The 26,012-nt window shown below is 44.8% G+C and overlaps 3 protein-coding genes, 1 long non-coding RNA gene and 1 pseudogene across 8 annotated transcripts; 4 read left to right on the forward strand and 1 right to left on the reverse strand.

Moving 5' to 3' along the window:
* Nucleotides 1-7: 7 nt before the first annotated feature.
* LOC114849236 (cytochrome P450 2K1-like) lies at nt 8-2,466 on the forward strand. Its single transcript, XM_029140445.3, has 9 exons — nt 8-211; nt 284-446; nt 658-807; nt 884-1,044; nt 1,130-1,309; nt 1,479-1,620; nt 1,712-1,896; nt 1,970-2,111; nt 2,190-2,466. The coding sequence occupies exons 1-9, from the start codon at nt 8-10 to the stop codon at nt 2,375-2,377; spliced, it is 1,515 nt and encodes a 504-aa protein (XP_028996278.1). The 3' UTR covers nt 2,378-2,466.
* Nucleotides 2,467-2,839: 373 nt separating this feature from the next.
* Nucleotides 2,840-5,628, forward strand: LOC114850142 (cytochrome P450 2K1-like; annotated as a pseudogene).
* A 1,614-nt stretch (nt 5,629-7,242) lies between these two features.
* On the forward strand, nt 7,243-10,345 carry LOC114849232 (cytochrome P450 2K1-like). Of its 3 annotated transcripts, none has more exons than XM_029140437.2 (9): nt 7,243-7,449; nt 7,550-7,712; nt 7,808-7,957; nt 8,029-8,195; nt 8,302-8,481; nt 8,592-8,733; nt 8,812-8,996; nt 9,253-9,394; nt 9,465-10,345. In XM_029140437.2, exons 1-9 carry the CDS (start codon nt 7,243-7,245, stop codon nt 9,650-9,652), a joined length of 1,524 nt encoding a protein of 507 aa, XP_028996270.1. In that variant the 3' UTR covers nt 9,653-10,345. The 3 variants fall into 3 exon arrangements, with proteins under 3 accessions (XP_028996270.1, XP_028996272.1, XP_028996273.1); XM_029140439.2 differs by having other exon boundaries at nt 8,035-8,195; XM_029140440.2 differs by lacking the exons at nt 9,253-9,394; nt 9,465-10,345 and adding an exon at nt 9,100-9,246.
* Nucleotides 7,515-17,198, reverse strand: LOC114849242 (uncharacterized). Its single transcript, XR_003784588.3, has 6 exons — nt 17,058-17,198; nt 13,757-13,828; nt 13,535-13,648; nt 9,450-9,646; nt 7,761-7,832; nt 7,515-7,652 (listed from the first exon to the last, which is right to left on the reverse strand). It is a non-coding gene; the product is annotated as an uncharacterized LOC114849242 (long non-coding RNA).
* On the forward strand, nt 12,584-25,915 carry LOC114849233 (cytochrome P450 2K1-like). Of its 3 annotated transcripts, XM_041069444.2 has the most exons (15): nt 12,584-13,445; nt 13,546-13,708; nt 13,804-13,953; nt 15,644-15,804; nt 15,914-16,093; nt 16,420-16,424; nt 18,946-19,117; nt 19,218-19,380; nt 24,038-24,187; nt 24,261-24,421; nt 24,512-24,688; nt 24,753-24,894; nt 24,966-25,150; nt 25,456-25,597; nt 25,674-25,915. In XM_041069444.2, the coding sequence occupies exons 1-15, from the start codon at nt 13,239-13,241 to the stop codon at nt 25,868-25,870; spliced, it is 2,355 nt and encodes a 784-aa protein (XP_040925378.1). In that variant the 5' UTR covers nt 12,584-13,238; the 3' UTR covers nt 25,871-25,915. The 3 variants fall into 3 exon arrangements, with proteins under 3 accessions (XP_040925378.1, XP_028996276.1, XP_055362493.1); XM_055506518.1 differs by lacking the exons at nt 12,584-13,445; nt 13,546-13,708; nt 13,804-13,953; ... (1 more) ...; nt 15,914-16,093; nt 16,420-16,424 and adding an exon at nt 18,419-18,597 and having other exon boundaries at nt 18,698-19,117; XM_029140443.3 differs by lacking the exons at nt 18,946-19,117; nt 19,218-19,380; nt 24,038-24,187; ... (4 more) ...; nt 25,456-25,597; nt 25,674-25,915 and adding exons at nt 16,200-16,341; nt 16,861-17,002; nt 17,073-17,343 and having other exon boundaries at nt 12,612-13,445; nt 16,420-16,604.
* Nucleotides 25,916-26,012: the final 97 nt, after the last annotated feature.

Genomic DNA, 26,012 nt, shown 5'->3' on the forward strand with positions numbered 1-26,012 from the left:
TGAAGCCATGGGGGTGTCGGAGGTCGTCCTCCAGTCCGCGGGCTCCGCCACCTTCCTGGTGGCAGCGCTGCTTTTGCTGCTGGTCTACCTGGTGTCCACTGGCAGCCGCGGAGCCCGGGGGGGTCGGGAGCCTCCGGGGCCCAGGCCGCTCCCTGTGCTCGGTAACCTGCTGCAGCTGGACCTGAAGAGGCCCTACCACAGCTTACTGATGGTGGGGACGCCTCGCTCTCACTTTCTCCTGCGCCGCAAAGCCAAATAATGATAAACCTGTGATTGTCCTAAGCTCTCCAAGAAATATGGATCCGTGTTCACCGTGTACATGGGCCCCAAAAAAGTGGTGGTCCTTGCAGGATACAAGACACTGAAGGAGGCGCTTGTCAATCACGCTGATGAGTTTGGAGAACGAGACCCCCCACTAATAGCAGATGAGGAAAATCAGGGCCATGGTAAGAAAACCAACAACATTATTTTATCTGTCTGTTGCCTATTGTCATTGGTTTTATGCTCTTGTGCTGTTTTTACTTATCATTTTATCTTGTTTTTTCTAAGTATCTGTGTTAATCTGTACAACACTTTGTTCTACCCAGTTGTTTTAAAGGGCTTAACAAATAAAGGTTACTGTTTTAAAGTACATGATATGTTTAAATGTAAAACCAGGCATCGTATGGGCCAATGGAGATTCTTGGAAAGAGATGAGGCGCTTTACTATGATGAACCTGAGAGCCTTTGGGATCGGTAGGAAGGCGTGTGAGGACAAAATCATAGAGGAATGTGACTTCCTTACTGGCATGCTTAAAAGCGTCAAAGGTGAATTCCTTGATTCCTGTGCGTACAATTCGTGGTCGGCTCTGACTCTAACTGAGGTTTTTTTCCATCTTTGAAGGAGAACCCTTTGACACAACACAGGCAGTGAACTATGCCGTCTCCAATATTATTGTGTCCATTATCTATGGCAGCAGATTTGAATATAATGACCCCAGGTTTGTATCCATGGTGCAGCAAACAATGAAAAGGCTTCACATTGTGGCAACTGCTCCAATACAGGTACAATGTCCTGAGTTTGTGCAGTCCTCCATGCAGAGGTGCAATGTCCCAAAAGGCACTGATTATTTACAACTTTGTTCTGCAGATATACAATCTCTTCCCGGTGATTGGCAGATGGTTTGGTGCCAGAAGAGAAATCCAGAAGGTCAACGGCTTCATTAGGAAACAGAACTTGGAGATTTTCCGTCATCTGAAGCAAACTCTCAATCCACAGATGTGCAGAGGTTTGGTGGACGCCTTTCTGATCGAACAGCAAATTTCAAAGGTTTGGTTTTGTTATTGTATTTGTTTTTTTATGCTCTACAGCAAATTCATCTTGAATCCGGCAGAAATAATAGAGCTATTATTTAGTTACATGGTTGACTTACATCAGCATGTAACTGTTTATTATGGGCCTTATCTGAATAACTGTTCTGATACATTTTTATCTGCAGGATTCTGGGAACGCCAGCAGTCACTACCATGATGAAAACCTAATGGTAACAGTCCATAATCTGTTTGCTGCTGGCACAGAATCTACTGCATCAACGCTCAGATGGGGGCTTCTGTTCATGGCCAAGTACCCAGACATTCAAGGTCAGGAGAAGTTTAGCGCATGTGCACAGCTTCTATAGTGAAAGGCCTAGTCCCATCTACTGCACATTAGAAGCCTTTTATTATGTAACAGACCGGGTCCAGGAGGAGATCAGCAGGGTGATAGGAGGTCGACAGGTGCAGGTGGAGGACAGGAGGAACCTGCCCTTCACCGACGCCGTCATCCACGAGACACTGAGACTGGCCAACATTGTCCCAACAGCAGCACCCCACAGAACGAGCCAAGACGTCACCTTCCAAGGTTACTTCATTAAGAAGGTCGGTACAGCTGTTGTTCGTACTATTGCTTGTGAAACTGAAACGTCTTTAATTGCTGCTGTTTTGTCTGTAGGGAACCACGGTGTATCCTCTCCTGACGTCAGCGCTGTATGACGACAACGAGTGGGAGAAAGCACACACATTCTACCCTGGTCACTTCCTGGACAAAGATGGAAACTTTGTCAAGAAAGATGCCTTCATGCCTTTTTCTGCAGGTGTGAGATCATAAGCTTGATTCCGTTGTGCCTGTTGGCCAGTGCAGTTATGCTTCCATTGTTCTTTCTGTGTTGCAGGTCGTCGAGTTTGCCTTGGAGAGGGTCTGGCCAGGGTGGAGCTCCTCATCTTCTTCACCACCCTCCTTCAGCACTTTCGTTTCACTCCCCCACCTGGAGTCTCAGAGGATGAACTGGATCTGACTCCAAGTGTGGGCTTCACCCTCAACCCTTCACCTCATAAACTGTGTGCTGTCCCCCTGATGTAATGTCTTATATCAAGATAAGTATGGAGTTGTCATCTGCAGCAACATTGTTCTTGATAAAATAATGTTTAAATAAATCAAAATTAAAATAGCTTTGTTGTTGTCACTTCACCTGTATTTTATGAGAACATGGTTCATTAAGAACCAAGATTATCGTGTGTTTGATCATCTGGGCACCGGCCCTTTGCTGGCCTGCTGACCTGAGGCAGGTGCCTCTTGCCTCCAGGATGTCAGTGACCAGATAACTATAGTTGTCAACATATGGATCAGCCTTTATCTCGCTCGAAGTTTAAGTACTACAACAATTGATGAAGCATGAAATTCAGCTTTTACTTGAGAAATGTTTGCAGACTTTGTCTTTTGAGTCCTACACTATTATAGCTTTTAACTGCTTAATACAACATGTTTAGACACTGTCTTATAGACTAGAATAAAAATGAGTGCTGAGGATGAGCAATCGGGAAGATGACGGGGTTAAGAGCAGTGACTTCCAAAACAAAGATAAATAAAAACTCAGACATAACATTCCTTATTTACTTTAGTTGAACATTAGTACATTTTAAACCTCCTCTTGGGCTGAGCTAATGCTTGACCAGCAGCTGTGAGACTGCATCACATGCTCAAAGAGATAAACGTTCAAGGGCAGTAGATCTTTTTGTCCGTCCTTCGAAGCCATTAAAAATACCAGAACCTTTTCTCCAGTCCTTCAGTTCTGTCTCATTGCTAGGGACTGTGGTGGTCCTGTTGCTGGTCTACATACTTTCCTGTGGCAGCTCCAGTTGCCAGGAGAAGGGAAACGCTCCTCCAGGACCCAGACCAGTTCCAGTGTTTGGAAACCTACTGCAGCTGGACCTAAAGAGACCCTACTACACATTATTCCAAGTGAGGGACAGTTGAGCAGTAGTGACTAAGTTTAAAGAAGTGCAAGGTTTTAGACATTATACCCATCTTTACATTTTTCTGTCTCCTAAGTAAAAACATTGATGATATACATTGATAATGTGATAAGATTTACAGCTTTCTAAGAAATACGGATCAGTCTTCACCGTTTATTTTGGACCACAAAAAGTAGTGGTTTTAACCGGATACAAGACTGGTGAACCATGCTGATGCGTTTGGAGACAGAGATCTGCTACCTATAGCAGAAGAAGACAATGAAGGCCACGGTAAGAAAAGCAAATACCCCAAAAGTCTTCCCCTCTCACTCATGATCAGCATCGTGAAACATGTTTGATGGTAGGAGTGATCTGGTCCAACGGGGAGTCCTGGAAAGAAATGAGGCGCTTTACTCTGAAAAAACCTCAGAGACTTCGGGATGGGAAAGAAGGCCTGCGAGGACAAAATAATCGAGGAATGCCGCTACCTCCTTGAGGTGTTCAGAAGCTTCAAGGGTTCGTCCTGTTTCTCTTGTCACATCTACGATTTGCTCCTTTTCTCTCTGGTGCTGAACAAATGACCTGTGGTGACACTGATCTGCTCCTGTTTGGTGTTGCTAAAGGAGAAGCCTTTGACACAACCCAAACTATGAACCATTCAGTCTCCAATATTATCTGCTCCATTGTCTACGGCAGCAGATTTGAATATGACGATCCAAAGTTTACATCCATGGTAGATGAAACCAACAAAAGAATTGAACTCATGGGCTCTCCGTTGATACAGGTGCAGTTTGCTGTGTTTGTGTATCTAGTTTAAAATGCAACAATATTTAAAAGCAATGCGAAAACCTGTTTTCCAGGTCTATAACTTTTACCCATGGTTGTTCAAATGGCTGGCTGTCAGGAGACAAATACATAAAAATGAATGCCCTCTTTAAAGAAGAAAACCTTTCGGTGTTTGGACGTTTGAAGAAGACTCTCAATCCGCAGCTGTGCAGAAGCTCATCGACGCCTTTCTGGTCCGACAACAAAGCTCGGAGGTTTGACAAACCCATTAAATGGATAAGTATGAACATTACATGTATGGACTGAAACTACTCTATCTGTGTCTGAATAGTTGTCAAGATGCATTTTACCTGCAGGACTCTGGGAACACAAACACTCACTTTCATGATCAGAATCTTATGATGACTGTTCAGAAAATGTTTGTTGCTGGCACCGAAACAACTGCAACTACACTCAGATGGGGACTTCTGCTCATGGCCAAGTACCCAAACATACAGGGTACGAGCATGTGCGCTGCATAGTGAATCATGTGGTTCCAGCAGTGGTAGCAGTGTTACATGATGAAAGCTTCATGTCCAGACCAGGTCCAGGAGGAGATCAGCAGGGTGGTCGGAGGTCGTCAGGTGCAGGTGGAGGACAGGAGGAACCTGCCCTTCACCGACGCCGTCATCCACGAGACACAGAGAATCGCTAACATCGTTCCCATGGCGCTTCCTCACAAAACGAGCCGGGACGTCACCTTCCAGGGTCATTTCATTAAGAAGGTCAGCTTGTAGGGTTTGGTATTTCAAATCTCTCTCTTGCTTTGAAAAGCCTTTAATGGTGATGTATCTGCAGGGCACCACAATCTATCCTCACCTCATGTCCGTCCTGTACGATGGGAGCGAGTGGGAGAAGCCTCACGCCTTCTATCCAGCTCACTTTTTACACAAAGATGGGACATGTGTCAGGAGAGACTCCTTCTTCCCTTTTTCTGTAGGTTTGTGATCTTGTCTTCACACCTTTAAAAGGTTTACTTTACTGGCAGAATATTTAAAGTCTGTCTTGGTTGTGTGCTGCAGGTCGTAGAGTTTGCCTTGGAGAGAGTCTGGCCAGGATGGAGCTCCTAATCTTCTTCACCACCCTCCTGCAGCACTTTCGCTTCACTCCCCCGCCTGGAGTCTCAGAGGAAGAACTGGATCGGACTTCGCGTATGGGTTTCACCCTCAACCCTTCACCTCATAAACACGTGCTGTTTGAAATTTACCTTTACCCATAATTACAGCTATTTAAGAGTTTGACATTTTCTTTGAAGAATAAAAGCAGTACAGTACAGTAAGATTTTAAATAGTTAAGCTGGTGCCTGAACCCTGGCCTATATACTGTATTCAGGACCATGTCTGTCTGGCTATAGATTAACAGAGCAGAGACTATGCAAAGGTGCAAAAAAGTTTAACACTAGCTTTAAATATTAAACTTTCTACATATACGTTAGAGGATTTACAGTCAGAGAAGGGTTGTTGTTTTTTGGTCCGGACACATGCCAGTTACACAAGCTCACCTGTACTCATGTACACATTTGTGTAATGTTTGCCAATAAAAAAGTAGAACATTTGTTCAGAGTTTGAGTTTATTTTGTGCACACTTCAAACTAAAGGATGGACTACAAACCAGCTTTCCTCCGAATAATGGAGCCACTTGGATGAGTGGAGAAATGGTCTCAGCAATAACCTGGTCAGTGTCCACGCTGTCTACAGGGAACCATGATGTGTCCTCTCCTCGGACCCGTGCTCCAGGATGAGAGCGAGTGGGAGAACCCACACACCACCTACCTGCATCTGAGGCCGTGTGCTGTCTTTGCACTGTGAGGAGGAGGCTTTTGTGTTGACCAACCATATGCAGACTAACTGTAGTGAAGATGTTTAACAGTAGAAACAGATCAAACAGGTCCGTTAGTGTATAGACAGAAACTGGGAACTTGGCTGGAGTCTGTGGAACAAATCTGTGGAAACATCACGCTATCTGAAGGTGGTCTAACGGTCATGTTTGTCATTTCCTTCCTCTCATAGGTTCTATGGTTTATGTGCAATGTCACCGAGCAGCAGAGTAAATACTGTTCAGTCTTTGGACAGAGACACACCTGAGGTTAACGCGTGTAATAGAAATTTCATCTATGTGAAGTTATTTTCTATTGTGATACAACTTTGATACATATCCAATGAGTAACATCGTTTTGTGTGTTATAAAACACTGCATTAAGCATAAAATGATCAAACTGATGAACACCCTGTTCTTTCTACGTTACATTTCTCAGTGAGTTTGGCTGAGAACGTCTGACCAAATAAGGACTCTCTAGCAACAACAGAGATATTAAACAATTTTCCCCAAAGACAAAGTGACAGAACTGTGAATATTTGTCTCATCTGGTCCATTGTGCACAAGAAACAATTGGTAACCACAGATTTCTGTGCCACACGTCAGCTAGAACACAATAACTTCGATAGCACAAATATTTGTACCAAGGTTAAAACGAGTTCACTGTCCTCCTGTCCTCTTTGCTGGAATTGTTTTGCTTCAGGACAAAGTATCAAGCAAACGGTTACATAGCAATGCAGGGAACAGCCAGCACCAGCCACTACGTGGAAAAACCTCTTGGTCCCTTACATAAAAGAACAAAGAACTCAGATCATCACTGCAAATTTAAATGTTAAAAATACAATATACAAATGAAAATGACATTTTAAGGATGAATGGGTGAAGCATTTCAATCACAGAGACATGTGTAAAGGCAAAAACATTTGGGAACTGATGATTCAAAGAGTCAGTCGAAGTTCTTTTTCTGTGGTTTATTCTTCCAAGAAGTGTAGAACACAAAGACAGAGCAGTTGCCTGTTCTGACATTTCTCCCTCCTTTAACAACATTTAACACAGACTGACAAACCTCTGCTGTCCAGGTATGTCTCATAGCTGCGTATATGTAGCGTATACAGTACGTTTTTGAGCGATCACCAATTAATCAATCAGTCTCCAAAAATTGCTTCCAGCTTCCTCATTGATTTACACTACTTTTTGACTGAAACTCAGAAAGCAAAGCAGACGCCAGGCTGAGCTTGTGGTTAATTTGTGACCCTTGTCCTGCCCGTTGGACACTATTTGTTTAGGTGCTATAGACAGAACCTCAGAGCCTCCAGTCTTTGCAGCGTACAGTATGAACAAACTGACTGAACCATGGGTCTAGTGGACGCCCTGGTCCTCGCCTCCAGCTCTGTCTCCTTCTTGGGGGCTGTAGCAGTCCTGCTTGTCACCTACATCATGTCTTCCACCTTCTTCAGCTTGAAGAAAGACAGGAAGGAGCCTCCAGGACCCAGACCCCTTCCTTTGCTGGGGAACCTGCCGCAACTGGACCTCGGTAGAATGTACTTTTCATTGGTGGAGGTGAGGAGGTGGCAGCGGTCGTTACTGGGTTCTGGTCTGTGGCCATGTTTGAGTTTTACTGTGGTGTATATGGTGTAATGTCATCCCACCTCTGCTCCAGCTCTCCAAGAAGTACGGCTCCGTCTTCACTGTCTACCTGGGACCCAAGAAGGTGGTGGTTCTGGCTGGATACAAGACGGTGAAGGAGGCGTTTGTCAACCACGCTGAAGAGTTTGGAGAAAGACAGAAAATTCGATTATTGCATGAATTTAATAAAGGAAATGGTGAGGAGTCGTCAAATCATGCCACTGTCTACTGCACATGAACCAGACCTGGTTTACAACCCTCAGCTATTTAAAGGGGTTCTGCTTGACATCAGGTGTCGTCTGGGCCAACGGAGACTCCTGGAAAGAGATGAGACGCTTTGTCATAAGAAGCTTGAAAGATTTTGGGATGGGAAAGAGTTTGTGTGAGGACAAAATCATCGAGGAAAGTCACCACCTTGTTGGAGAGATCGAGAAGTTTAAAGGTGGGTGACGTGTTTGGTGGATCCATAGCTCGCAGGTTTCTACGACCAGAAGTGAGTTGGATTTTTTTCAGTTTCAGGTGAAGCATTTGACACAACCCAAACCTTGAGCTTTGCAGTTGCTAATATTATCTGCTCCATGGTCTATGGCAGCAGATTTGAATACGATGATCCAGAGTTTGCATCCCTGGTTGATCGAATGATGATATACCATAACCTGTTGGCAACGTCATCAGCACAGGTTCATATCACTGACAGCTCACTATGTACAACTAGTTATTGATAGTCAACAGCTGCGAGGCCACTGAAATATAACCTTTAATGCTACCCTTCATATGCTTTGTCAGGTCTACAGCCTGTGTCCATCAATTGGCAAATGGTTTCCCAACACCAAAGAATTCTTCAAAGTGTTTTCTGCCATCATGACATTCAACTCAGAGTTGTTCTGTCATTTGAAGGAGACGCTCAACCCACAGAAGTGCAGAGGTTTTGTAGATGCCTTTCTGGTCCAGAAGCAACATCTGGAGGTTGGGGAGTCTTAGATCACAAACTAAGCTCTCAGACACAAACATTAGCAAAACGCACACCAAGCCCTCACAGCTCTTACCAGCCAATAACTGACGGTTTCTACCTGCAGGAATCAGGGATTACCAACAGTCACTTCCACAGTGAAAACCTTATGATGACAGTTATCCAGCTGTTTGCTGGTGGAACTGATTCAACATCATCTACACTCAGATGGAGTCTGCTGCTAATGGCCAAATATCCAAAGATCCAAGGTAAGACGCTTTCAAACGTGCTTAGAAGAGAAACCACAGACACCTGCAGGACATGAATTCAAACTGTTTATCTTCCAGACCAGGTTCGGGAGGAGCTACTGAGGGTCATAGGAGGTCATGAGGTGCAGCTCGAGGACAGGAAGAAGCTTCCCTTCACCAACGCTGTCCTTCATGAGATCCAGAGACTGGCCAACGTGGTTCCGCTGGCTCTTCCTCACAAAACGAGCCGAGACGTCACCTTCCAGGGTTACTTCATTGAAAAGGTCAGACTGGATAAACTACTACTACCAACTACTGTGGAGTCGGTTCAGTTCACTTTATTAATATGGTCACAACCAGATCATCATAAGGCTCGTAACTTTCTAGCCCTTACAGAACACAACAGCACAATGACTGAGCAGCACTGAGGCAATGCAGACTCCCTTTAACTAACCAGGTTCAGGTGGTTCACCTGCCTCCACCAAACTAGAATGAGCTCAGTCTCAGGGATAACCCCGTCAGTGTCCATGCTGTCTGCAGGGAACCACGGTGTTTCCTCTCCTCGGATCTGTGCTACACGATGAGAGCGAGTGGGAGAACCCCCACAGCTTCTACCCGGCTCATTTCCTGGACAGAGACGGAAACTTTGTCAAGCCAGACGCCTTCATGCCTTTTTCTGCAGGTCTGTGAGCACCTTGTTGTTGTTTTTTTCTCTGGACGACCACAAAGCTACTTACTGTTGTGTGCTGCAGGTCGACGGGTTTGTATCGGAGAGAATCTGGCCAAAATGGAGCTGTTCATCTTCTTCACCACCCTCCTGCAGCGCTTTCGTTTCACTCCTCCACCTGGAGTGTCAGAGGAAGAACTGGATCTGACGCCACACGTGGGCCTTAGCTTTGATCCTTCAGCCCATAAGCTGTGCGCAGTCTCAGTACTGTGAGAAGTACAAGGATCAAGGTCAGAGGTCACAGGACATAAGGAGTTTCACATGCAAAAGTCAATAAAAGGATATTTACAAATCACTGTTTCCATGCAAATAAATGTGTAAATATAATAATACACACAAGTAAATGCTTTACACTTACAAAGCCTGAAATATTCTGTCTATATGTCTGTCTGTGCACAGTGATTTCTGTGAGAATTGATTTCTCTAAGTCTCTTGTGACTGAGACCATTGTTTATGTTTTATCGTGAATCAAACATGAGTTGCTGTCAATTACACTGATATTAAACAAAAATTGAAAAAAAAAATGTAAGCGGAGTTGCTAAGTAGGTTTTTAGGGAACAGCTGTACATGATTGATCATGACATGACCAAAGCAGGAAGCAGAAACTAAAGCGCCTTCGTGTCCATTCAGTGCATAGGTTTAAGAGGAAGACCGGTTAAAATTAGCTGTAGTTCCGTAAGGTAAGAGCTACATGAGGCTGGTGTGACTGGAAAGGAAACAACCAACCAGACAGAATCTGTAATAGTTTAAACCTGAATCAAATATTTCCTTTGACCTTATTTATTCAACTGAGGACGCCCAGAACTAAGTGTGCTGTGGATTGTTTGATCAAATAAACTTGTAGTTATATTTGCAGTCAAAATTCAAGGAACACAGTGTTTTATATGTCAACTCATACACACAGTAACTGAAGATGAATAACAGAGTATGGCCTGATTTCTTGTTTGGACCAGAGGAGTTTAGTGGATCACACGAGTTTAAGTTTTTTTGAGGATGTTAAGAAAATAATGAGAGAAAGACAACCAACAGAGTGAAGGAAATGTGCAGACCAACTATGGAACCAAGAGAAGTCCAGAGCAGAGGAAAGACCGTGAGAGAGTGAAGAAACATGATCTGGCCACAGTTTAAGGGATTAGTGCAGGAACCGGGAAAGAAAATGAGGCAACAGAAACCTGAACATAAGCGGGAATCACATTACATTATTCTGTCTCTATACTGTGGCCTTAGTTTTTGTTCAGTCTTTGTATTATGACAATAGATTTTGTGTTTGATCTTTGTCCTCCCAACATTATGTTTTGCAGTGACGTGCGGTCAGGGGAGACGGGGCCTCACCTTGCCTGACAAAACAACATAATATGAATACATAATAACATAAAATAGGAATCAATAACTGTCAACTGATCTGTCTTATAAATGTATTTCCTCCACATCTTTCAACATTTCCACAAGTAAAATCGCTGAATATGCGCATTTCCGGGGCTAAAATGGGGAGAAACGCGAGAAGAGGCATGAATGAGCCGAGCCTCAGCCCAGGGCTCCAGCTCCCGTTCTCCTGCCGTCATTACACGGGTTAATACGTGGAGCGATTGCTTCCTGTGTCACAGATTGTCACCAACAAAATGCAGATTTTTTCTTTACCGTCACTTTCTACAAGCTCATTAATGCGTTTAACGATGTTTGTTTGACATAATTACTTACTTAATCGCGCCAAAACGGGCAAAGAAAACTCGAAATGAGGCAACACAGGAAGTAGCCTCTACGGAAGCCGACAGGTGCCTGGCTGCCGTTTTTTTTTGTCGCTGTTCCAGTAAGTTAGCAAACGAACTTAGTTAGCTTACTTCCCAACTCTCAAGATGGAGGAGAATTATATAAACCGTCTCAAGACATTTTCAAAACAAAAGCACATAACTGATGGAAGACCAACGCCGGAGCTTAAGGGATTGGTTCAAAGTACGGGACAGAAGACACTCGCTCCTTTCAAACGGACTGGAGCCCCTGAAGAGACACAACCCGACTGTACTGTTTCAACCTGTAATAACGTCTGGACTACACTAACACGGGATATTGTATAAAATATACAAAATATCTGTTATAATTAAAGTAATTGTTTTTGCCCACAGTGAACATAAAGATACTCATTGAGGTTCTTTCACTGTGAGTCTGACTCTGGAGAAGTCAGGGCCTCAGCAGCCTCGAACCTCACCTCACGCCACCGGTGTTTTGGTGATTAATGACGTCAGAAGCTCACTCGCTGCAGCTGAGTGACATGTGGTGTTGCAGGTTTCCGCCAGCAGGTGGCGGTAGCGGCGGCGCAACGTGTGAGAGCGGAGAAAACGAACCGTTCGTAGCAGAAAAAAAAGACAGGATAAAAGGGAGCGAAGAAGCAGAGGCGCGAGGCGTTATTAGCATTGGATTCAGTGTTGCCAGACATACGATAATTGTCGTATTTTTACGATAGCTTTGGGTTCTGTACGATCTACGACATCGTGGAGCCAATAAACAATAGTTTTGACACTGCTGTTCCTTATGTTTTGATGTCGCTGTCAATCACATCAGAAGCGCTGCTGATTGGTTTCATTTTCTGCTCGTGTTTGTTCGCACAGTTGGGCCGTTCATTCAGCATCAAGAGCGAAAATAAGCAAATGTGAGTTCAGAACCAAAGTAAACTAGTAAAAAAAAGACTTCGGTGGTGCAGAGGTTTTTTAGACCTGTCTGTGAGTTGGACGCTGCGTTTCAGGGACGAATTCAACCTTTTGCATGCGAAAACACGGACAAGGCATTAAGTCTCTAGCTCTGAAAATGAATTAAATAATTGTTTAATTGAAATAACCAAGGGGTTTTAGGATTGTTTTTGAACGCACTGTGATTTTAAAACTTGAATATTGAATAAAATAATTGTTTAATTAAAATAACTAAACCTATGTGTAAGTTCCTTAGGTTATGTGAGCATAGTGCATTTAAAAACTAACCTAGTCTGTGATTTTAAGTAGTTTGGGAAGATTACTACTCAGTCAAACAGGACTCAACAGCACATTGATGTGTAAGTTCCTTAGGTTATGTGAGCATAGTGCATTTAAAAACTAACCTAGTCTGTGATTTTAAGTAGTTTGGGAAGATTACTACTCAGTCAAACAGGACTCAACAGCACATTGAAAGTGAGGCAGAACGGTAATAAATACACCTGCTGATTACAGAAACAGGTGAAATCAATCGAATATAAGGCTCACAGCAGGCAGGAACACTGGAGGCCAATTAAAATAAAAGTCAAAACAGGAAGTAACCCTGCCATGGAACAGTTTCTGTTTCTTTGAGTAGATGGGGCTAAAGTTGAGAATATATATTTTATAGATAGATAGATAGATAGATAGATAGATAGATAGATAGATAGATAGATAGATAGATAGATAGATAGATAGATAGATAGATAGATAGATAGATAGATAGATAGATAGATCCATTCCATAAACAATCCTCCAGGTGGCGGTAGTGAGACACATAAAAGGGAGTGAAGAGGCAGAGGAGCGAGACGAGCGCGGAGAAGCAGCGGTGACGGCAGCCTCTGCTTGTTGTCGTCCCGTTCTTCGGGGTCTGAAGCCTGACTTTTCACTAAATGCCACGTTGACGCCTGAGTTCAAGTCCTTTCAACGTGCGCGTGCACGTGCGTGAGCCGCAACTCCTGAACATAGCGCACAACGCAGACGCCAGGCTGCGCTTGTGGGTGATTCTCCATCCTCTCGGACGCCACGTGTTGAAGTGCTGCAGACCCCACAGCTCAGCCTCAGCCTGAAGGGACTGAACCATGGGTCTAGTGGACGCCCTGGTCCTCGCCTCCAGCTCTGTCTCCTTCTTGGGGGCTGTAGCAGTCCTGCTTGTCACCTACATCATGTCTTCCACCTTCTTCAGCTTGCAGAAAGACAGGAAGGAGCCTCCAGGACCCAGACCCCTTCCTCTGCTGGGGAACCTGCCGCAACTGGACCTCGGTAGAATGTACTTTTCATTGGTGGAGGTGAGGAGGTGGCAGCGGTCGTTACTGGGTTCTGGTCTGTGGCCATGTTTGAGTTTTACTGTGGTGTATATGGTGTAATGTCATCCCACCTCTGCTCCAGCTCTCCAAGAAGTACGGCTCCGTCTTCACTGTCTACCTGGGACCCAAGAAGGTGGTGGTTCTGGCTGGATACAAGACGGTGAAGGAGGCGTTTGTCAACCACGCTGAAGAGTTTGGAGAAAGAGAGAAAATTCGATTATTGCATGAATTTACTGAAGGAAATGGTGAGGAGTTGTCAAATCATGCCACTGTCTACTGCACATGAACCAGACCTGGTTTACAACCCTCAGCTATTTAAAGGGGTTCTGCTTGACACCAGGTGTCGTCTGGGCCAACGGAGACTCCTGGAAAGAGATGAGACGCTTTGTCATAAGAAGCTTGAAAGACTTTGGGATGGGAAAGAAGGTGTGTGGGGAGAAAATCATCGAGGAAAGTCACCACCTCGTTGGAGAGATCGAGAAGTTTAAAGGTGGGTGACGTGTTTGGTGGATCCACACAGTGAGGAACAGAAGTATTTGAAAACCTTGCGATTTTGCAAGTTCTCCCACTTAGAAATCATGGAGGGGTTTGAAATTCACGTTGTACAGTAGGTGAATTCTCACTCTGGGAGACGGAATAAAAAAGAAAATTTCAGAAAATCACATTGTATGATTTTTAAATTATTCTTTTATCTTTCACTGCAGAACATAAGTATGATTAGTTTGATATTTAGTACAGAAACCTTTGTTCACAATTACAGAGGTCAAACGATTCCTGTAGTTCTTGACCAGATTTGCACACACTGCAACAAGGATTTTGGCCCACTCCTCCACACAGATCTCCTTTAGATCAGTCAGGTTTCAGGGCTGCTGCTGAGCAACGCAGAGTTTAAGCTCCCTCCAGACATGTTTTATTATATGGAGGTCTGGAGACGGGCGAAGCCACTCCAGAACCTTGATATGCTTCTTACGGAGCCACTCCATGGTTATCCTGCCTGTGTTCTTCAGGTTGTTGTCATGTTGGAAGATCCAGCCACCACCCATCCCCGGTGCTCTGACTGAGGGCATGAGGTTGTTGTTCAGAATTTCACAATAAATGGCCCCATTCATCCTCTCCTTTTTTAATACAGTGCAGACGTCCTGTCCCCTTGGCAGAAAAGCACCCCCAAAGCATGTTGTTGCCACCCCCATGCTTCACAGAAGGGAAGGGTGTTCTTGGGAAGCAACTCATCCCTCTCTTTCCTCTAAACACAAGTAAAATTTAGACCAAAAAGTTCTATTTTGGTCTCATCTGACCACATGACTTTCGCCCATGCCTCCTCTGGATCATCTAGACTGAAAACACCTGGTCATGGGAATCAGTCAAAGCTGGACAGCGAGAGCTGGAAAACCAGCAGGACAGCGGCCCTCGTCAGCATCACTTTGACACCCCTGATCTAGATGGTCTTTGGCAAACTTCAGATGGGCCTGGACATGTGATCCCTTGAGCAGGGGGACCTTTTGTGCCATGCGTGATTTGAAACCATGACGGCGTAGTGTTCTACTGACAGTGAGCTTTCAACTGTCACCCGAGCTCTTAAGTCATTGATCAGCTCCTCCCTTGTGGTTGTAGGCTGATTCTTCTTTTCTTATTATCAGTGATGCCCCACGAGGTGAGATCTTGCATGGGCCCCAGTCTGAAGGAGATTGACCGTTGTCTTTGGCCTCTTCCATTTTCTAACAATTGCTCCAACAGGTAATCCGTTTTCACCAAGCTGCTTGGCATTTGCCCTGTAGCCCTTTCCAGCCTTGTGGAGGTCCACAATTTTGTCTCTGGTGTCTTTTGACAGCTCTCTGGTCTTGCCCATGGGAGTGGTTAGTGTCTGACTGACTGATGGACAGGTAGAGCTCAGACAGACAGGTGCTACTAATTTAGGTTCATGAGTGGAGTAGAGGTGGACTTTTTCAAGGCTCAGTAACAGGTCTGAGAGCCAGAATTCTTACCATTCATCAGGTGTTGAAATACTTATGTTCTGCAGTGTAACCCAAATAAATTGTTTCTCAGAGTCACCTACAATGTGAACTTCAAACCCCTCCATGATTTCTAAGTGGGAGAACTCAAATACTTCTGTTCCTCATCGTAGCTCGCAGGTTTCTACAACCAGAACTGAGTTATGAGTTGGATGTTTTTTTTTGTTTCAGGTGAAGCATTTGACACAACCCAAACCTTGAGCTTTGCAGTTGCTAATATTATCTGCTCCATGGTCTATGGCAGCAGATTTGAATACGATGATCCGAGGTTTGCACCCCTGGTTGATCGAATGATGATATACCATAAACTGTTGGCAACGCCATCAGCACAGGTTCATATCACTGTGACGGCTCACTGTGTACAACTAGTTATTGATAGTCAACAGCTATTTAGCTACTGTAATATAACCTTTTAATGCTACCCTTCATATGCTTTGTCAGGTCTACAGCCTGTTTCCATCGATTGGCAAATGGTTTCCCAACACCAAAGAATTCTTCAAAGTGTTTTCTGCCATCATGACATTCAACTCAGAGTTGTTCTGTCATTTGAAGGAGACGCTCAACCCACAGAAGTGCAGAGGTTTTGTAGATGCCTTTCTGGTCCAGAAGCAACATCTGGAGGTTGGGGAGTCTTAGATCACAAACTAAGCTCTCAGACACAAACATTAGCAAAACGCACACCAAGCCCTCACAGCTCTTACCAATAACTGACGGTTTCTACCTGCAGGAATCAGGGATTACCAACAGTCACTTCCACAGTGAAAACCTTATGATGACAGTTATCCAGCTGTTTGCTGGTGGAACTGATTCAACATCATCTACACTCAGATGGAGTCTGCTGCTAATGGCCAAATATCCAAAGATCCAGGGTAAGACGCTTTCAAACGTGCTTAGAAGAGGAACCACAGACACCTGCAGGACATGAATTCAAACTGTTTATCTTCCAGACCAGGTTCGGGAGGAGCTACTGAGGGTCATAGGAGGTCATGAGGTGCAGCTCGAGGACAGGAAGAAGCTTCCCTTCACCAACGCTGTCCTTCATGAGATCCAGAGACTGGCCAACGTGGTTCCGCTGGCTCTTCCTCACAAAACGAGCCGAGACGTCACCTTCCAGGGTTACTTCATTGAAAAGGTCAGACTGGATAAACTACTACTACCAACTACTGTGGAGTCGGTTCAGTTCACTTTATTAATATGGTCACAACCAGATCATCATAAGGCTCGTAACTTTCTAGCCCTTACAGAACACAACAGCACAATGACTGAGCAGCACTGAGGCAATGCAGACTCCCTTTAACTAACCAGGTTCAGGTGGTTCACCTGCCTCCACCAAACTAGAATGAGCTCAGTCTCAGGGATAACCTCGTCAGTGTCCATGCTGTCTGCAGGGAACCACGGTGTTTCCTCTCCTCGGATCTGTGCTACACGATGAGAGCGAGTGGGAGAACCCCCACAGCTTCTACCCGGCTCATTTCCTGGACAGAGACGGAAACTTTGTCAAGCCAGACGCCTTCATGCCTTTTTCTGCAGGTCTGTGAGCACCTTGTTGTTGTTTTTTTCTCTGGACGACCACAAAGCTACTTACTGTTGTGTGCTGCAGGTCGACGGGTTTGTATCGGAGAGAATCTGGCCAAAATGGAGCTGTTCATCTTCTTCACCACCCTCCTGCAGCGCTTTCGTTTCACTCCTCCACCTGGAGTGTCAGAGGAAGAACTGGATCTGACGCCACACGTGGGCCTTAGCTTTGTTCCTTCAGCCCATAAGCTGTGCGTAGTCTCAGTACTGTGAGAAGTACAAGGATCAAGGTCAGAGGTCACAGGACATGAGGAGTTTCACATGCAAAAGTCAATAAAAGGCATATTTACAAATCAGGGTTTCCGTGCAAATAAATGTGTAAATATAATAATCAACACAAGTAAATGCTTTACAGTACAAAGCCTGAAATATTCTGTTTCTGCACAACTTCTTTAGACAAAAATGCAGTGAAGTGATTTTCTAAGTCTCTTGTGACTGAGACCATTGTTTTATGTTTTATCGTGAATCAAACATGAGTGCTTTCAATTACGCTGATATTAAACAAAAATTGAAAATGATGATTGATCATGACAAGACCAGAGCAGGAAGCAGAAACTAAAGCGCCTTCGTGTCCATTCAGTGCATAGGTTTAAGAGGAAGACTGGTTAAAATTAGCTGTAGTTCCGTAAGGTAAGAGCTACATGAGGCTGGTGTGACTGGAAAGGAAACAACCAACCAGACAGAATCTGTAATAGTTTAAACCTGAATCAAATATTTCCTTTGACCTTATTTATTCAACTGAGGACGCCCAGAACTAAGTGTGCTGTGGATTGTTTGATTAAATAAACTTGTAGTTATATTTGTAGTCAAAATTCAAGGAACACAGTGTTTTATTTGTCAACTCATACACACAGTAACTGGAGATGAATAACAGAGTATGGCCTGATTTTGCATTCGGACCATATCTTTTGATCATAAGCTATTTTTCTGCCTCACTTTGAGTTTATGGAGTTCTTATATATATATAATTTTTTTAATCTGTTTATATTCACAGATTTAAGTTCACATGACCCCTGTTTGTTTGAGGCCAGTAGAAGCAGCAGGATGCTCTCCAAAAAGGGATTAAAGCCTATATCTTTCATTCAGAAGCTTATTTTTGTCATTTAAACTTAATCAAACTACAGTTAATGTGGAAAAACAAACATGTCGCAGCAATAATGAGTCGTAGATCTGAGTCCTAGAGTCATGTCATAGAGTTAAACAGTCATCGATCGCAGTTAATTGCGATGATTATTTCGGTCGTTTACACTAAAATACGTGGCCTCACTAGAAAACGTGTAGCGGATCATATTGACAAGTTATGGCCGTTTGAAACCGACATAAGCAGCTGTAGTTCTACACAAACTGAGATGAACGCCTGAACGAGGCGGCGCGCGCTCCCGCGTGCGGACATCGATTTCTGGCAGACGGTCGCTTTTTGGCACGACACCTGTCACCGTTTAAAGGATTAGAGAAGGAACCGAAAAATAATGGAACAGAAACCTGAACATAACGGGAACGACACCGGGTGTGAGAGCGGCGAAAACAAACCGTTCGAAGCAGAAAGAAAGGTGAGACAAATAAAAGGAGGGAAGAAGCGAGAAGAACGCGGAGAAGCAGCGTTGGCAGCGGTGACGTCAGACTTGGCCCGTTTTTCGTGTTTTTTTTTAGGTTTGAAGCCTGAGTTTTCACTAAATGCCACGTTGACGCCTGAGTTCAAGTCCTTTCAGCGTGCGCGTGCACGTGCGTGAGCCGCAACTCCTGAACATAGCGCACAACGCAGACGCCAGGCTGCGCTTGTGGGTGATTCTCCATCCTCTCGGACGCCACGTGTTGAAGTGCTGCAGACCCCACAGCTCAGCCTCAGCCTGAAGGGACTGAACCATGGGTCTAGTGGACGCCCTGGTCCTCGCCTCCAGCTCTGTCTCCTTCTTGGGGGCTGTAGCAGTCCTGCTTGTCACCTACATCATGTCTTCCACCTTCTTCAGCTTGCAGAAAGACAGGAAGGAGCCTCCAGGACCCAGACCCCTTCCTCTGCTGGGGAACCTGCTGCAACTGGACCTCGGTAGAATGTACTTTTCATTGGTGGAGGTGAGGAGGTGGCAGCGGTCGTTACTGGGTTCTGGTCTGTGGCCATGTTTGAGTTTTACTGGGGTGTATATGGTGTAATGTCATCCCACCTCTGCTCCAGCTCTCCAAGAAGTACGGCTCCGTCTTCACTGTCTACCTGGGACCCAAGAAGGTGGTGGTTCTGGCTGGATACAAGACGGTGAAGGAGGCGTTTGTCAACCACGCTGAAGAGTTTGGAGAAAGAGAGAAAATTCGATTATTGCATGAATTTACTAAAGGAAATGGTGAGTAGAAATAAAACAAACCATCTTTACTCTGAAGTCGCTCACAACAATGCTGCCACGGAGCCAAAGGGACAAGGAGTCCCACTCCTACACCTCCTGCTTTTACCTGCTTTTATATTTCTAAAAAAACAATATTTGTGTTATTGTCTCTAACATTTACACAGTTACTTATTTCCAACATAACTCTCTTTTGTAAACACTTAGAACTGAAACATTAACCACAATGTACGACAACATTCTCATTCCACCTCCATCCTGTCAGGAGGTTTACAGATCTCATAACTGAGTCGTAGATGACTGATCTCCTCTCAGTCTGTACCACGTATGATCTGGGTGATGACCCGTCTGTCTCCCAGTGCTACTCCACACTTTCTGACCCATTTCCCGTTCTGGAGTGCTCTAGAACGCTGTCTTCGGCTGTGGTGTCTTTCTTGCTGACTCTTTCCGTATTCTTCCTTCCTGTGAAACGCCGGTTTGAGTTTAGTCCTTGTTTGAGGCAGGGCAGCGCGCAGGTTTCTCCCCTTCAGCAGCTGAGCTGGACAGAACCCATGCTCCATCAGTGTGACTCTATACGCCAGCACTCTGCTGTGCTCTTTGTCTTTCTCCTGTAGTTTAGTGCTAGACTGAAACAGACAAACTCAAACCACCACTCAAACGCTTTAACGTTTGCACAAACACTTTTAGATTTATTGTACATTATTATTAACAGGGAGAGAGAGGAAACGAGCAGTGTAGAGAGAACCTGGTCTCCTGCAGGAGAAGCGTGTCGGCTCCAGAACCCCATGGTCCCAGATACCGATCATCCACCGATCCGTGCCCCTCTCACGCTGAGGCATGCGTTTACAGACCCTCCAACTACAGCAGCTCGACACCTGGGTTCATTCTAACCCTTGGCCCAATATCAGTGGTCAGTCATAAGTGTTTAGTCAAGAGCAAACGCGTTTCCTGGAGTCTGTCTCAGAAACGACAACGATTCTGCCAAAATACAAAGGTTGTAGAACAGTCACTGTGACCTGTGACTGAGCTGTTCTTACCTGCAGCAGACACAGAAAAGCACAGCTATTATGCTTTAATATAATAATAGGATATATACAGTATAATATATAATACCAAAGATGAACTACTGAATTCAACTACACTCCACAGGTCCTTATGGTGTGGACTGCATGCTCTGCCTCCCCGTTGACCTGGACGTAATAGATAGAATACCTTTAGATAGAATACTTTATTGTCCCGCAATGGGGAAATTACTATGTTGCAACAGCACAAAGACATATAGACATAGATACAGAAGAAATAGCATAATAATAAAAACACAATAATTATAAGAATTTAGAAATTACAGCTTAGAACTCCACAGGTTATCAACATTATGTACACAATGAGGTAAGGTGACTGCACCAAACAAAGGGAGTGAGATATTAAAGTGTCTGGTGCAATTGCTCTGGAGATGTAGCGTGTGTGTGGTAGAAATGTGCACCATGTTATAATTGTTCATTATAAAGTCTGACAGCAGCAGGAAGGAAAAGACCTGCGGAATCTCTCGTTCCCACAGCGAGGGTGGATCAGAATCACTGCATCTGCTCTCCAGGGCAGACAGTGTGTCCTGCAGTGGGTGAGACTCGTGGTCCAGCATGGATTTGAATTTTGCCAGATCCCTTCTGTTTCCCACCTCCCTCACTGACTCCAGAGTGCAGCCCAGGACAGAGCTGGACTTAATGACCTTATCCAGCTTCTTCCTCTCCCTCTCTGTGATGCTGCTGCTCCAGCAGACCACACTGTACAGGACGGCTGACGCCACCACAGAGTCAAAGAGAGTCCTCAGGAGTGTCCCCTTCAGTCCAAACGACCTCAGCCTTCTTAGTAGGTAGAGTCTGCTCTGACCCTTCCTGTACAGTGCGTCTGTGTTGTTCGTCCAGTCTAGTTTGTTGTTAAGGTGAACACCCAGGTACTTATAACAGTCCACTCTCAGAATGTTCATTCCCTGAATGTTCACTGAATGTTCACAGGTGATGTGGACATGGTGACACTCATGCAAACTGTCTGAACCACACTGGAGAATACTGTGGCCCATTATCATTAACAGTCTTTGCACTCCAATGCTTTGCAAACACTTCTTTGACAGCTCTAACTGTAAATCAGTGAGTGCGTCTCTGGCCTCTCTTTGCCACGTCTGTTTCTTTATTTTCTTATTATTATTTGTCAGCATGGCATCCGTGTGATGCTGTGTAATATTGTTTGTTGCTTCTTCACTGTTTCACTCTGTCTCACCCTCTGTGAGCATTAACTATTGAGTCCATTTGCAATTGTTCCAACAGTTTTTGTCGTTTATTCTGTTCCTCATTAGTTCATCTTTAAGCACTCCAAAACCACGATTTTCTGCAGGTTTATGCACAGATGTCAACAATGAATCTGCGCATCATGTCATCTGCAATTGAACTGTGCTCTTTCAATTATTATATTGTGCCTTTCCACAAAATGTTGATCAAAAGCCACTTTAACCGCTTCATATCTCTTTTCATCTGCAGCAGTTATTGGTAAAACATCCAAAACGTCGTCAGCAGCATTAACCCTGGCTTACAAGAGTGAAGCTGTTGCTTTACAAAGCCTTTGAAATCTTCTGATCCATCTTGGTTCACTCTACCAGACAAAGGCAAAGGCTCTGGTCTCCTTTTAACAAATCTCAAAGTCCTACAGTTTATTAGACCCCAGAGCTCTGATCATTACATAAGTTTTAAGACATGGTTTAAACGGTTGGTGGCATTCTCAGGTACTCTGGGAGCATTCCACAACCTACAGTAGGTGCATCTAAGCAGAAGAGCCCAGTCTCCCATAGAGGAAGCTTGGTCTTTAGAGGATTCAACAGATGTGCTGACAGAACGTAACTTCCGTGTGGATTTATATGAAGTAATGAGTTTGTTGAGGCAGGGAGGGCATTCACATGAATGCACTAGTGGGTAAGAAGAGCAAGCGTGTAATTAACTCTGAATGAAACAGGAAGCCGGTGGAGAGATTTAGGAATGGGTGTAATATGGTTGTGTTTACGCCCCCTAGCAGCGATTTTTGAATGTACTGCAGCTTTTATTTCTGCAATCCAGACTGAAGGAGACAAACACATTGACTTTTCTGCATCTACAAACATGAGCACAGCGCAGTTTTGCAATGTTTTTGAGGTGAAAATAAGACGTCTCACAGATGTTTGATATGAGCCTCAGACGTCAAATGAAAGTCTATTTTAACCCTGCGGTTGATAATGGTTGTTGACAATGGGATAAGATAAGATAAGATAAGATAAGATAAGATAAGATAAGATAAGATAAGATAAGATAAGATAAGATAAGATAAGATAAGATAAGATAAGATAAGATAAGAAAAAGCTTTAATAGTCCCACAGTGGGGAAATTGCTTCACACAACAGCCAAGAGCACAGTACGAAGTAGAGAATGTAGTGACAGAATAAAAAGACAAGTTGTGTTGGCACAGTACAACACTATACATGTAGGTAGAGTGAGTATTGTGAACGTGAGAAGCAGAGCGCTCTATTATGGAAGTCAAGGAGGCCGCTCAGGGATTGGTTGTAAAAGTCAATTGACCCAATGACTGACGACCACACAACAGAGGAGAGATCCTGAAGATCTTTGCTCAGAGTGTCTGGGTTGCTCTTTTTCAAATTTCTGTAGCATATTGGCCGTTTTGCTTTTTTTGCTTCTGTGGGAGGAGTAAAAGCTCTATCGAAACAACCTTGTGGTCGATTCTACTGAAAAGAAGAAATCCAATTGACATTTTCACGTCTTGGTTTCACTTCCCCTACTATTTTGAAAGGACGTCCTGTTTACCCCATGTCACAGCTGTTCCCTGCTTCTACGGTCATTATCCACACCTGCACTTCATCAGTAATCAGTCACCTTGTATTTAAGCACCACCTCTCACCCCAGTATGTTGCCAGATTGTTGCGTGACATTCACCACATTCCAGCGTTCTGAATCCTGGTCCAGCCTTGTTATCGTGAACCTTGTTTTTGGCCACCGATGCCGATCCTGTCTAGCCCTTGTCTGTTGTGTACGCCTTGGCCTCTGATCCTGTCCGTTAACGACAGTGTTTGCTTACCTGACGACGACCCTGCCTCTGACGGAACAGTACTGGAATCCTGAGCCTTGATAACGAACCTTGCCTGTCCCCGACATCGATTCTGCCGGCTCCTTTGTACTGCTACGTATTGACCACCTGTGTAGGATCCTGCCTGACCTGGACTCTGTGTTTTCGGAATAAACTCTCTTTTACCATCTTCAAGCTGTGCATGTGGGTCCGTCAGCTACAACGCCCTGACAGACGTGACTCAACCTTCAGACTATTCCACCTGGATGAATCTGACTGAGAATCTCCACCGACGGCCTTGTGGTCAGACACTCCCAAACGTTGCTACGCACAAAGGATTTGTAATAACCAGATCCAAGATACTGGATGTATGAAATGTGTGAACATCAACAATGCTGTTGTAGATTGAGGCAGTCCAGTAGTTGTAGTTGTAGCTCTACTGCCAAAGCGCAGAAGGGAAATCTACAGAGAGATGTGAGAGATGAGACGTTGACGTTCCACTTAGATGCAAATGAAGACAGCATAGGCACAAAATCACATAATGTGATCTGCTTGACATCAGGTGTCGTCTGGGCCAACGGAGACTCCTGGAAAGAGACGAGACGCTTTGTCATAAGAAACTTGAAAGACTTTGGGATGGGAAAGAAGGTGTGTGGGGAGAAAATCATTGAGGAAAGTCACCACCTCGTTGAAGAGATCAAGAAGTTTAAAGGTGGGTGAGGAGCAACGTGAGTCTTTACAGAACAGAACAGGACCTCAGGTATTTATACCTCTCCTCGTCTCAGGTGAAGTCTTCGATACGAGCCGTCCTCTCTGCTGTGCAGCCGCGAACGTCATCTGCTCCATGGTCTTTGGCAACAGATTTGAATACGATGATCCAACATTCACGTCTTTAATTCATCATATATTGAAAGCCCATGAACTGTTGGGGGGACTGTCATCACAGGTGCCATTTACATTTGAAATGCAGGACTTTTTCACTTCATTCAAAGTCTAAGTTGATTTTAAATCCAGCAAAATGCTCGTTGTTTATCAGATTTTCAACTTGTTCGGGATCGGAAAATGGTTTCCCAAAAATCAAGAGTTCCTCAGAGTGACTGACAGCACCAAAGAAATGGTTTTACAGCTGGTCACTGGTTTGGAGGAGAGCCTCCAACCGAATATGTGCCGAAGCCTGGTGGACGCCTTACTGGTCAAAAAGCAAACTCTGGAGGTAAAACCTCACATCACAAACCGCTTTAAGCGTTTAATGAATAACTGCCCATTTTCCCAAACAGGATGCTGAGATTTCCAACAGTCACTTCCACAATGAAAACATACTTATGACAGTTACTCAGCTGTTTTCTGCCGGAACTGATACAACAGCAACTACACTCATGTGGGGTCTTCTGCTTATGGCTAAATACCCACAAGTTCAGGGTAAGATCAGAAAAGGAATACGTACATCCTGCACACATTCAAGTACAACGTCAAGACGTTTTGTGTCCCAGACCAGGTCCAAGATGAGGTGAGACAGGTAATAGGGGGTCGTCAGGTGCAGCCTGAGGACAGAAGGATGATGCCCGTCACAGACGCCGTCATCCACGAGGTCCAGAGGTTCGCCAACATCGTCCCCATGTCGCTTCCTCACAGAACCAACCGAGACGTCATCTTCCAGGGCCACACTATTTCCAAGGTCAGAGGAACCGTTCAACTGGTAGAAAGGTCATCTCTGTCCACAGAGACCACTGTCTCGCTACTCGTTACCTCAGGTGTGTTCAGCCAATCAGAAGCTGAGATGTTGTCCTTCAACTGATCAGTAGAGAAGCCCAGCAGCCTGTGGACCTGACAGCAGATGTTCAGCTTGGAATGAAGTGGAGTCGAGAGTAGCTAAACGTTGAGCTCAACGTTTAGCTAAACGTTTAGAGTCAGAATGAAGCCAGAGCTTAGCTTCACCACCGTCCATCGTACAAAGGAACGTTTCTTCTTGTTTGTCCACAGGGGACCACGTTGTTTCCTCTCCTCGGATCTGTCCTCTATGATGAGAGCGAGTGGGAGAAGCCTCACAGCTTCTATCCTGCTCACTTCCTGGACAAAGACGGGAAGTTCGTCAAACGCGACGCCTTCATGCCTTTTTTTGCAGGTTTGGACTTGATCGTTTGCTAGTGTTTACTCCTCATCAGTGAGCGAGCTAAACAGTGCTTTGCTCCCTGGTGCAGGTCAAAGGCAATGTCTCGGGGAGAATCTGGCCAGGATGGAGCTCTTCATCTTCTTCACCACCCTCCTGCAGCGCTTTCGCTTCACGCCTCCGCCCGGAGTCTCAGAGGAGGAACTGGCTCTGACGCCGGTCATGGGCCTCGGCTTCACCCCCTCACAGGATAAACTGTGTGCTGTGTCCTTGATGTCAGAGGAGTGACGACCGGCAGACGAGTCGGGTCAATGGTTGATTGGAGTCTTGGCTTTGTGTGTGTGTGTGTGTGTGTGTGTGTGTGTGTGTGTGTGTGTGTGTGTGTGTGTGTGTTCAAATTAAGTTCAGTCAATTAGACGGGTCACTGATG

Source organism: Betta splendens, chromosome 24, assembly GCF_900634795.4.
Source record: "Betta splendens chromosome 24, fBetSpl5.4, whole genome shotgun sequence".
Lineage (NCBI taxonomy): Eukaryota > Metazoa > Chordata > Actinopteri > Anabantiformes > Osphronemidae > Betta > Betta splendens.

Coding starts and splice junctions, on each gene's coding strand:
- LOC114849236 (XM_029140445.3), top strand. CDS start 8: ATGGGGGTGTCGGAGGTCGTCCTCCAGTCCGCGGGCTCCGCCACCTTC. Junction 447..657: donor TGAGGAAAATCAGGGCCATG/GTAAGAAAACCA, acceptor ATGTAAAACCAG/GCATCGTATGGGCCAATGGA. Junction 1,045..1,129: donor TGGCAACTGCTCCAATACAG/GTACAATGTCCT, acceptor TTTGTTCTGCAG/ATATACAATCTCTTCCCGGT.
- LOC114849232 (XM_029140437.2), top strand. CDS start 7,243: ATGGGTCTAGTGGACGCCCTGGTCCTCGCCTCCAGCTCTGTCTCCTTC. Junction 8,482..8,591: donor TCCAGAAGCAACATCTGGAG/GTTGGGGAGTCT, acceptor TTCTACCTGCAG/GAATCAGGGATTACCAACAG. Junction 8,734..8,811: donor CAAATATCCAAAGATCCAAG/GTAAGACGCTTT, acceptor TTTATCTTCCAG/ACCAGGTTCGGGAGGAGCTA.
- LOC114849233 (XM_041069444.2), top strand. CDS start 13,239: ATGGGTCTAGTGGACGCCCTGGTCCTCGCCTCCAGCTCTGTCTCCTTC. Junction 13,709..13,803: donor TGAATTTACTGAAGGAAATG/GTGAGGAGTTGT, acceptor GCTTGACACCAG/GTGTCGTCTGGGCCAACGGA. Junction 24,422..24,511: donor TGGGGGGACTGTCATCACAG/GTGCCATTTACA, acceptor GTTGTTTATCAG/ATTTTCAACTTGTTCGGGAT.